At 42.8% G+C, this 12,238-nt stretch overlaps 1 protein-coding gene across 1 annotated transcript in view; it reads left to right on the top strand.

Annotated features, from left to right (window-relative positions):
* Positions 1-10,345, top strand: part of igsf11 (immunoglobulin superfamily member 11) — a 75,714-nt gene extending 65,369 nt beyond the window's left edge. Inside the window, exons 4-8 of the mRNA XM_079272488.1 lie at positions 5,497-5,704; positions 5,963-6,169; positions 7,410-7,532; positions 8,132-8,279; positions 9,240-10,345. Coding sequence (XP_079128614.1) covers positions 5,497-5,704; positions 5,963-6,169; positions 7,410-7,532; positions 8,132-8,279; positions 9,240-9,798 — 1,245 coding nt within the window. The 3' untranslated portion in view covers positions 9,799-10,345. The remainder of the gene's footprint in view (positions 1-5,496; positions 5,705-5,962; positions 6,170-7,409; positions 7,533-8,131; positions 8,280-9,239) is intronic.
* Positions 10,346-12,238: the final 1,893 nt, after the last annotated feature.

Below are 12,238 nucleotides of genomic sequence, written 5' to 3'. Positions count from 1 at the left end.
TTCACTTGTCATGTGGTTAACGACTTCACCTTGTGGTTTACAGCCTCAATGGTTGATTCCACATTATAGGCTACTCTGTATATCAATTAATAAGTCAAGAGTGACCTTCATATCATGTGCTTATGATAGGAGAGAGTGTGCCAGTGTGGTGCAGCAGGAGTCTTAATACAAAGAACAGATGATAATTAAACAAAGACAAGCAATGTGTCCCCCACAACAAGGAGGCCGGTGTTCCAAAATGTTGCTGAATTATTGTGAAGTTACACTAGTGACGTGTTTACGCATTTTACTTCGTGTTAAGTACTTATTTATATGAGCTATAACCATGATGTTTTCCATCAACCTAACTACGTGGTTGTTGCCTAAACCTAAGCCTAAACCTAAGCCTACACGTTACATGCTACCGCCACGTAATGCACGAGTAAAATGTCTTGGTCAATTCTGTGAGATCACGAATCTGTTGGGGGTCTGTATGAATGGGTCAACACACATTAGCTCTCCCATCTGAATGACCCTGATCACGGCCCGGTCTGGACAAAGGCAGCCCAAGGAAACAATCAATTCAATTATTGAATTAAAATATCGTTGAACCAGCTCAACAAAAGAGAAAGACAGTGAGAGGACGAGAGAGAGGAGTCACACATGGGCAAGGCAAGTTCATTTAGCACATTTCAACCACAAGGCAATTCAAAGTGCTTCACATAAAACCATCAAAAGCATCAAAACAAGAGGGCGACCAAGAGAGGAGAGCGTGCGTGTGAAACTGAATCTTGACTTTTATCTCGTAATTAATCAATGCTTTGAGTGTATTTCTGAGGTTCAGTGAAGTGTGTGGCGCCTCTTCTAGAATCTCTGTCTAAACTTCACTTGTTGAGGTCCCAGTCCTGTTTGTCTACTCTGAGCGTCGGATGAACTGAGCTCCAGATTACAGCATGTAGGCATGCAGCTCAGAGGAGTGTGTGTGTGTGTGTGTGTGTGGGTGTGTGTGTGTGTTTGGGTGCGTAATGTTCATGCGTTGTTTCCTGTGGTGTAATCTGTCTGTCATGCCGTCGCTGTGATCAAGCCCTGACCTCGTCCCTCTGGGCTGCTAGGTGTGAGATAATCCAGATAAACACACACACACACACACACACACACACACACACACACACACACACACACACACACACACACACACACACAAACAGTAGACAATGGTTTCATGTTGTTTATCCTCTCTAAACTGTTTTCTATTTTATGCTCTAATAAAAGCTCCAGGTTCACTCTCCTCTCGCACCACCTGTGAGACTCATTCTTCAAACTGATTTTGTCGTTGAAATCATTAAAATAGTTGTTGCATCACTCTGGAGAGACTGCCAGGCTCTGTGGTGAGCCTGGCAGTTTTATCTGGTCAGCACCTGAAATGTTTTAAAATCCAATTTTCATACATATTCACTCTTTGCTTCTCTCGAGGTAAAGCGGGAACGTTTCGTCCAGAACTCCATTACTGATGACAACTTTGTGTCATTCAAAATCATTTACAAATGATGCAGCCTGGGGGAAAAAAATGGATGAACGGTGTCTTCATCAATTCCTGGAAAGGGAGCTGTGTTTTTATTTTCTGACTCATCGGGTAAGCAATTGTGTATGCCTGGTGAAATTAGGCTCTGGTGAAATTAGGCTCTGGTGAAATTGAGGTCGTCGAGACTCTGTGGTGCAGAAATGATGTTAATCTGTAATTGAGAACAGCTGTATTTTAGATGATCAGATTCTGATCCTCAGCTGAAACTAACAACCTGCGAGAGGATAGATCACGTAGTAGACGATGCTTTCACATACCCTCAAGTGTGACCCTTTGCTGCCTCCCTTCCACCCTAAGGCATTTTTTGCAGGACACCTCAAACAAACCGAACATTTCAGACAAAGCCGACAACGACGTGTTTGTCTGAGGCTGTAACTCCTCCCCGTGGAGAGGCTGAGGAGAGGTCATGTAACAACTCAAACACTTAGCTTCAACACACTGTCTCATGTACTCTAATGTGATATCTTTTATTGATTTGTGCGGGGGACATTCTTTTTTTTTTCCCTCCAGGGACATCAGTATGCAGAGTCAGCAGTATGCAGTCATTTCCACCAGAAGGGTTATAAGTGTCTTTCTTAAGACACTTGAGCATTTGAATTCCCGCTGATATGAGGACGTAGTTGAAGGACACAGATCACTTACCCACCCTGATACCAAATCCACATCACTCACACCCTAACGCCAAGATCAAATGTGGCTATTCTCCCGTTGACTCTGTGCTGTAAGCATACAGTACGTGGGTTGATTATCAGGTTCAGGTGCTTGGAGCTTGACTCAAGCAATGTTTCTGGACAGCTGACCCATGTAGCATTCCCCCGAACCGAACCTCTACCTCCGTGGTCCATTGAACAAGATAATGTCTGACTTTTTCATAGACTGTATCACACTGTAGGCTGCTGTATTGGTTGTTGCTGCAGTATCAATGGATCAATTGAAATCCTATTGTTTGATTTTACCCCCATTGCTGTATTCAGGTTTTACGGTTTTCTTCATTTTTTGTAGATTTCTTTTCGAACCTACAGCTCCTTTTTGATCCCCGGCTGTCTCAGGAGATAGAATTTGTCTTTGAATTTCCTCTCCTAAACGGGGTCTTCTTTCATAGCTTGCGTTGGGTTGGAAACTGTTGCTAATTGAGACATGATGCTGGCCGACACAAACTTGGCTTTACTTGACCAACAGTGAGACATTTTTTAATTCAACACTCCCAATCAATGATAAGTTGAACTGAAACGTAACCTTAAAAACAAAACACACCCTTGTTGTATTGTTCTTGAAAAACATCAGATAGGAGGTAACCAGAACTGGTACGAAGCAGCATCTTCAGAAGATGACCAAGTAGGCCATCTTTTCTTGTCCTGTACTTGAATGATGAGTAAGACACTAACAGCTCTTTGCTCTTTGCAGAGACATAAAATATATTGACTGAGAAGTAACACGTAAGGCTTCTTTTCATTTCGCCTTGGTCACTGTGATAAAGGACGAGGTATATGGGGGTCAGGGAAAGTATAATTAACCAGTGTGGGCTTGTGGTATTAAAGAATACATGGGGTCTGGTTACAACATTACAACACTCAGTATATGCTTTGGAAAATGTTGATTACAAAGTATATTTTTTGATGCAGTGGCAGTGGCCCTCATCTCTGGGGCCAATAGGCTCCTCGGGGTCGGGCTATGGTTGTGGGACTGACACAGTGCCAGATAATATATGAAGGTTCACTGAGTGCATCCACCTGTGGCTCAGGCTGGATTGCAGAGCAAGATAAATAGGCGTCGTTAGAATGTGAGTCAATGCTTGCAGTGCATGTGTGTGTGTGTGTGTGTGTGTGTGTGTGTGTTGGGTTTTAGGAGGAAAAAGGATGGAGCAGAGGTTTTCCACTGGGCCAGCGGTAGGACGTCCAGCTAGTCCAGCAAGAGTTCTTAGGGCCGTCGGCCATCTGAGTGTCAGCCATGACCTCTTTTCTTCCTGCGCACAGCTACAACGCCAACCAGGTCATGTGAGGGGATGAGTGTGTGGGCACACACATAGATATGGATGGATCAGCACAGTGGAAAGAGATGTAAATCCAAGAAAATGGATGGAATGTGACGTCTGTGTCTGTCCATTGAATCATTTTTTGACGGACAGTATTGCTTCCTTGAGTGATTCCTTTTTGTTGCTTTTTTGAATTTTTGGAAAACACTAAAACTCACAGGCACCCACAGAAAAAAAAAAAAAAAAAAAAGCAGGGACAGGTGTAAGATGCAACACAGTTTAGGGCCTGCTTTAATCCTCTGCTCACTCATGCACACACGCACAAACACGCTCAGTGCAGCGTGTGAGGCCGATCGATTGGATCACTGTCACCGAGCATGCAGATTATATTGTTAGGTCACCAGGAGTGTCGAGCCAGGTCATACCGGTGCCGTCTGTTCGAGATGGAAACAGAGAGGTCGGCAGAGACAGACGGACAGAACGGCAGACAGAAAATGGACAAAAAGAAAAACATATTTGAGAGTAAGAAAGTGGACGGAGGAAATCAAAGTGAAACGGTTATTACACTGAAAATCAGTCTGAGGCAGAATAATCATCACACTTGCACACACACACAGAAGATGCAGTTGCAGGCTCTCATCACAGCTGAGGAGCTGCCTATTCATCTGCACATGAGAGGACAAAGCGAGCGTACTGCACTCAGGAAATTGCAGCCGCGCAATTTACAACCGTTAAGCAGCGGTGGAGGACACAGTCACATACACACCCCTGCACTTTCATCAGAACTCTCACTCTCACTCACACACACATGCATACACACTGGTGCCGGTTGTTTCCCTGCCTGGGTCTTTGAACAGTTCAATGAGGGCTCTTTTCACCAAACTGAATAGTCCCTCTGATTCCCCACCATGCTATGTGTGTACGTGTGTGCACGTGTCTTGTGTGTGTGTGTGAGCTGGTGCGCGTGTGTGAGTGTCAGACTTGTGTGCACATGCCATGTGTTTGCGTGTGTCCTCTTCATCTTTTGTGCGGGCCCAGCTGAGGGGTGAGAGCTGTTTTGCATCTGCAGCTCGGCCTCACAAACGAGCTGCTCAGCCAGAGTTGGAGGCCGGAGGGAAGCTTTTGAACAAAACGATCCATCTATTGCTCTTTAATCTGGACCTGAGACAAGCTTACCTGAATCCAAAGGTGGTAATTCATTCTTACAAGTGTGTTCTCATGGTGATCATTCTGAAAGATCGCAGATGTAGGCCTCGACCTTTGGTTTAATTTCTCGCTGGATTGGATCCCTTGTGTAGAAATCGTCCCGCCTTGCTGCTGTTTGATTCATCAGATCGGAGTTTATATGTTTCCAAGTTAAAATGCTTTCAATTATGCATATCCATTTGGTGGAAGCTTTTATCTGAAGAGCCTTATAGTACCATGAAAGCATACTTTTAGCATGTACCCTGCAATCTACCCAGTGAGCTAGAAACAACCACTTACAAATAAAATATATTTTTTCTCTTTCTGTTTGTTTGTAAAAGTCTGCCCACTCCTTAACTTTCACTTTTCACTGTCAAGCTGTATTTCACCCTCTTAGTGGAAGTAGGTCTCCCTCTAGTGAGCGATATCTGGAACAGGCAACTCGAGTAAATGTCCAGGAGTCACATTCATAAAGTATCCAGCCCCTCAGAGTGAAAGAAGAAGAAAAACTCAGACACCATCTGCTACAGTTCTGTTGCAGATTTTTTTTGAATGGAATTATAAATGTCTTAATTGCTAATTTTCAACATTTATTTCTTTTTTCTTTTCCCACACATTTTTTCTCTCTGACCTCCTTGCCACCAATGTCTCTTTCTGCCTTCCACCTTTTCCCATTTACTTTATCTACTTACCAATTCACCTCATTCCTCTGTCCTTTCGTACGTCCATAACCTTCTGTGTGTTTCTTCGATCCCCTCCCCGTGGCGTCCCAATCCAGGTGATCATTTACCAGGGCGGCCAGGTGTTCAGCCTCGCCAACCACCTCAATGGCCGTGTGGGCTTCGTGGCCACCATGCCAAGTACAAGTGCCTCCATCTTCATCAACAACACCCAGCTGTCCGACACTGGGACCTACCAGTGCCTGGTCAACAACCTCCCAGACAGAGGGGGGCGCAACATTGGCGTCATTGGGCTCACCGTGTTGGGTAACTCACCACACGTCACCGCAGAATATTTATTTATTTGATTTTTGAAAGAGTAAGACAAGAGCTGTTTCTTATATAAGAAGACAGCAGGGTTAGAATCCTATTGAGACAATTTGCAGTAAAGCAGTGTGCAAGCACTGTTGGATTAATGAGTCTTCAGCTTTTTGTGAATATGAAACTCCCCCTGTAATTAGGAAAACATACGATTTGCATTTTAAAGTGGTTAACATGACGCCACCCACTCTCTCCATCTGGCAGTGCCCCCCTCGGTGCCAGCATGTCGAATCCAGGGCGCGCTGGATGTCGGCAGCGACACCATGCTGATCTGCAGCTCAGAGGAAGGTATTCCCACGCCGTCCTACTCCTGGGAGAAGCTGGACGCGCTGCCCAAGCTGCCGCACAACGCCATGCAAGGTATTACAAACAAGCTGGCCGTCGGAGTTCCCTTTTGCCCCACCTTCGCTGGTAAATCTCACACACATAGCCTCAGCAACAATCCCACCATCACCGCCACCTGTCATGTGCCAGGCCCAAACTACTGCCCCCCCCCCCCCCCCCACTGATCCTACTGTGGGGTGATGATGGATGGATGGAGTGTTCCAAACCCTGTGAATTTGTGAATGAGTGCGTCAGAAATGTTGTTGTTTCTATTTTTGTGCTAACTCTGTGATGCTGAATACCGACTCTGACACAGTTTTTGTGCTGGAACCGGTGCGAATAATCTCTGTTGCCATGCTGCTTCAAATTTAGCTCAGCGTTGATCAGACACCCATTCATCGACTCAGAATAACAGGAGCAGGTTCATCTGAGTTGTGTTTGGCTTTCAGCATCAGAGAGCACTGGCGTCGTGGACTCCCCTTTCCGACTGTGCACACAGCACAGTCAAATGATCTTCATCACCAATCACAGTCTTTGTCTGTACACTACTGGTCAATAAAAGGCTAATATACAAAATGTAACATCAATTTCAAATGGCAGAAATGGCAATATTTTTACAAAATTAAACGAACATGTAAGTTTCTTATAGTTGCATGACACTTGTCGTATGCTGTTTACATTATTTTAAACCTTGTAAATTAAATATGTAAATTAAATGTCAACTATTTGAGAGATTTATTGAGATTGACATTTTTTTTACATTAAGACCAAATGATTCATATTGTATTGTAAAAAAAAACATTAAAGTAAGCTCATTAAATCAGTTTACTCTCCATTTAGGATGCATCTCCTCCTCTTGATCGTAGTTGGAAAGCCCTCCTGGTTTGACAAGTTTAACCTTTTACATTGGTGGAACAAATGGTGTCAGTGTTTTGAGTTTTTAGTCGGCCCCTTTTTTGCTTTTTGCATGAGATTCACACTGAAATGAGATCCGGGATTCGTCAATGTCACTCTTGTCTCTGTGTGAGTTTAGTTTGACACAGACAGCTGTGATATTTTCGCGTCACTGTCAAGAGAACAGGTGAACATCTGGCCTACTTCCTACAACTGCTGAGGCCTTTTTAATGGATCCAGTAGTGTACAGCTCTACGATTCCAAACTCACGACTCAACCCATTCATCATTTGTGAAAGAAAGGAAAATGTTTTTGCTGTACAATATACTGACACGTGCACACCTTGTATTGAAGTCATATAGCACCCTCTATTGGTAGATATAAGTAGTTCAGTTATAGTCACTTTAACGATGTGGCTCTGTGTGTCCATCAGACCAGATGCAGGGCACTGTAACACTGAGAAACATCAGCACCAGCACCTCAGGACTCTACCAGTGTACCTCCAGCAATGTTATTGGCAAGAGCACCTGTCTGCTCAACCTGCAGGTCGTAGCACGTGAGTACACTCGAGCACCCTGCTCCTTTTCTGCTGCTGGATCCATGTGACGCTGTTGTTGTCGTGTATGTATATATATATATATATATAAGTTAAAAGTCTTCTCCCCTTGAGTGAGTCTTGTCTGACAGATAAACAGAAACACAAAGAAGCCAACACTACAACCAAACAAATGACAGGAGCAGAACATCTTGCAGACAGCAGCAGGACTAAGAACAAAACGACAGAGTTGGTTTTGGGTCATACAGGGTCAGACGGTTTTGATAGCTTGACAGGAAGGAATGTCACATGGTGACCTCGTGTTTTATTTTGACAGTGTGTGACAGGATAACGCTCAGTGTCAGGAATACAAGCAGACAGACAGCAGAGTGCTGAGTCCGTCTGTCATTGCCAACACGGTGCAGATGTAAATGCTGGGAAAGAATAGGTGTTCCTCAAAACTGTTCCGTTCCACACATGATCTTGAAAACAAGTTAATCGACTTATGTCCTGTCGTTTAGTCTTTCATCCAGCTGTCTCTTCAAGCTGAGGCTGGTCCTGGATGATTTAAGACTGAATGCACTGTTACTCATTACTCCTCCTGTCTCTCCGTCCTGCAGCCCAGCCTCAGAGCGTGGGTCTGATAGCGGGCAGCATCGCCACTGGAGTGTTAGCTGTCATCATCTGTTCCCTGTTAGTGGTGGTCACGCTCTTCTACTGGAAGAACAAGAACAAATACGACGAGGAGGAGATCCCCAATGAGATCAGGTTTGGCTTTGATTTGTGGTTTTGGTCAATTGCAACCAAATGCTCTTTAGTCTCCAGTGCACAAAGACAACAGAAAACATGATATTATGGGATATGGCTTCTCAATAAGGGATTGTTTATTTGCACGTGTTCCAGACTGGAAGGGTGCAGGAACTACATTTTCTACATCTCAAAAGGCAATAAGACGCAGCAGCAGCTTTGTATTTCCTGCTGTAGAACGATTAGTGTGTCAGCAAGGCAATCACAAAGAATCAGTTAAAAAAAAGAAAAGTTAATTGGATTTAAAAGTTTGGATAGTTGAGCTTAATCTTATCTCCTGACAGCAAGTGTTTCCGTCATCACAGGCTAATTTGTCTGTTCAAACAGTCTGTGAAGCTGTCAGTTGATTAAATGGGCTGCAAGTTCTCCCCTCAATCACTCCATGAATCATTTGGAAGATAAATCGTAGTTCAGATATCTGAGGCTTTGGCTGATTGATAACTGATAACATATGCCTCATTTTGGGCTTAATCCCCTATTAACTTTCCACCCTGGCGGCTCTGATTTCCCCTCACGAACAGAAAATCACAACGAATATATTTTATGTCAGATTTATCAGGAGCCAAACTCATTTACCCAAAATGACTGCATGCAAAAAATTAAATAATAATATGAGAATAAACTGCAGCTTAAAAGCAGTGATTTTGTCAGTTCAAAGCATTTTTTTTTAATGTTTGAATCATTTTTTTAAATATTAGATGTTGGTATTTGTCTTGCTGTTGTACTATTACTGTGATCCACTGTATATCTCACATGGTCCAGAAAGATATAAGGGCAAACATGAATAAATGAGTAGCACTAGGCTCTCACTATTGACTGCATAGAAGATCTCTTTTATCGTTTTATAAATATTTGAAGACTGCCATCATTCCTTATTCCACTGATATCCTCACAACGTCCTCTTATTTATCTTCTGAACAGAGAAGATGACCTCCCTCCCAAGAGGTCTTCGTCGGCGAAGGCTTTCCACGCAGACGCCTCATCCTCAGAGAACGACACGCTGACGTCTACCAACACCTACAACAGCCGCTACTGGCACAACCCCAAACCCAACTACGACACCAACTCCTACACGCGCTACAACGGAGACACTCGCCAGACCTTCTCCGCCGCTGCTCACGGTGCACACGGTCACGGACAGGCCCAGAACGCGGGACACGGCCACAGTACAGTGTCCACAGCACCCGGCTCAGCTCCGCTGTCCCGTCACGCGCAGCCAACGACGGCGACGATGACGACATCGTTCGCCAATGGCAGCCACACGCTGCCGCCACCCAAAACTCTGGTGGTCACCACAAACTCTGCCCCGTCCCCTCCCGCCATGGTGCGCAGCAACGGCTCCGTGAGCCTGAAACCGGTGGTGACGTCCACACACGGGCAGCACACGCACTCCTACGCGGTGAGCCAGGCCACGCTGGAGCGGATGGGGGCGGTGCCTGTCATGGTGCCCGCCCAGAGCAGAGCGGGCTCGCTGGTGTGAAAGCTCATCTGGTAAACTCTTAGCTTTGACAACAAGACGAAATGAGTGTTTGGTTTTTGACGTTTGAAACGCACTGATGAAAAAACAGACCGAATACGGGCGGATGCAGCCCGCTGCCCTTTACACCTGTGTCTTGTCTTGACCTCTTTATCTCAAAACAAACTGGGATATAACAGTACAGAGTTCATTTCATGCCAATTCCTTGATGAGGGGTTTTACTGGGTGCAATACATTGCATAATATACTTTATTGACAGCAAACATTTTAACTGCGTTTTCGCACTTTTCAGAGCAATTTGTTTTTGATCAAAACTGCTGGCTTATGAACAATAACTTAACAATGACAGGCTTTTACCCATACTTCATATATCAACCCTTTCATGCACTCACAAAATATTAGTGATATTTGAAGACAGCACAAACACTGAATTATCACAGCAGAAAGCTCCTGTCCCTCTGATTTAAACTTGAACCTGCAGAAGGATATTGTCGTCGTCTTTGCGGTGTTCATCCTTGCCGTTGTCCTAATTTGGTTCATGTCACATCAGTGCTGCTTTGAGAAGACGTGGATGAGAGGATGTCTTATTTCATAAATGCTTAATAATGGATATATATATAGATATATATATATCTATATATATAGCATATATTAGTGCTGGGCAAGTTAACGCGTTCATTTCGCGTTAACGCATTCATTAATTAACGCCGACAATTATTTTATCGCGCATTTTTTTTTTTTTATAATTCTTTTATTAATTTTTATTTAAATTGAAAGACAAGAGACAATACATATACATAACAACAAGAGGATGACAAGAACAGTGGGATAAAAGCCAGCAAACATCCTATCGTCAGTTGGACACCGCTGCAGTAAAGTCAGCAGACACTCAGATCTCCGTGGTCCACTCAGCAGACACTTACATGTTAGTGCACCTATCTGCTGAGATTCACGGTAAACGCATTTAAACGACACAGATCGGGAGCGAGCGAAGGACTTTGAAAGTTAGCGGAAACATTAACCTCAGACAACATCCGGTTTCTTCAGACGAACATCCGGTTTTCAGAATAAGATGCCAACAAAGTATGAATTATATTCACATTAAGTATGAAACATGCTACCTGCATCTCGTGAACCAAATGTTATTGCCCTTTTGTTCATACAGCAGTGCTTTTAAAATAAAAGTGCGCAATATACTTTTGAATTCATTGTTGAACTTTGCCATAACAATGCGATTAATCGCAAAAAATCCATGCGATTAATCGCGATTAAATATTTTAATCATTGCCCAGCACTAATATATATATATATATACACATGTATGTATATATATAAGGTGATTTTCTTCCCCTTGACAAAGGCGTATTCCTATCGGTTTCTGCTGTACATATTTCTACTGTACAAAAGTAGGCTAGATTGTGAATCAAAGAAAATACATGACGTCTGACTGATACATATTCTACAACTCATGTGTCTTAATTTTAAAATGGTTCTTGTTAGACAACAAGCTGGTTTTGATAGTCAATGTTATTGTTTTCAATGAAGGGATTTTTTTTTTTTTTTAGTTTTCATTACAAGGTCTGAGGTACATACAGTATGGTTGAACAAAAAGATGGCCATACGTTTGGCTATAAATAGTAGACGCCTCTGCTGTATATGGTAGAAAGTTTCACTGTGGTTCTGACCGACTGCATTTATATTTTAACCAAATCTTACCAGCCTGTTAAAGAACTGTTAGTGTTCCCACATTTCTCAATCCTCATTTCCTATTGTGCATTACCTCAATGCCCGATACCAATAATTTGTTGTAGCTATGATGCAATATTTAATGCAGCAAATAGTTTTGTGTTTGACATGCAATATTGGAAAGCGTGTTTTATTCTTCAAAAGCAATTCCTCTTTGCGTTTGACATCTGAGATGAAATTGAATGTGCTTTTTTTGGCATTTAAATATATACTGAGACAAATTGATGTGCTAACAGTATAAATTGTGCTCCAGCTTTAACACATATAATCTCATGATTTATGGTGTGAACACTTTTTTCATATTATATTATTTAGTCCAGTTGACTTCACTGATTTTTATAAACACCTTTTTATGTGGGGACTGTTACATTTATTTAAGTTTTCATGTAGTCTCATAGTAGGTGCTCTATAACTCTCAAATACTTAATTAATTAATACATTTAAAAAAAAATAACCGGGAGGGCTGGCAGCTACTTCGGAGTGGTATTTGCGCATTATTTTAGACTGGAGTCATAAATATACAAATGCTCTTTAATCCCAACAAATATTTGGAAAATGTGAGGAATAAATACTAGCCACGGTAAGGTAGCTTTGTTTTATTCCTGTCATCCCTTACTGGAGTCACAAAAACGACCTGCCGAGTACCAGTCAACACTGATTTTCCAACACTTGATGTATCTGCATTTTTTATTTATTT

The sequence above is a fragment of the Melanostigma gelatinosum genome (genome assembly GCF_949748355.1).
Source record: "Melanostigma gelatinosum genome assembly, chromosome: 7".
NCBI classification, from domain to species: Eukaryota; Metazoa; Chordata; class Actinopteri; order Perciformes; family Zoarcidae; genus Melanostigma; species Melanostigma gelatinosum.
This window is presented reverse-complemented; position numbering and strand designations above follow the sequence as displayed.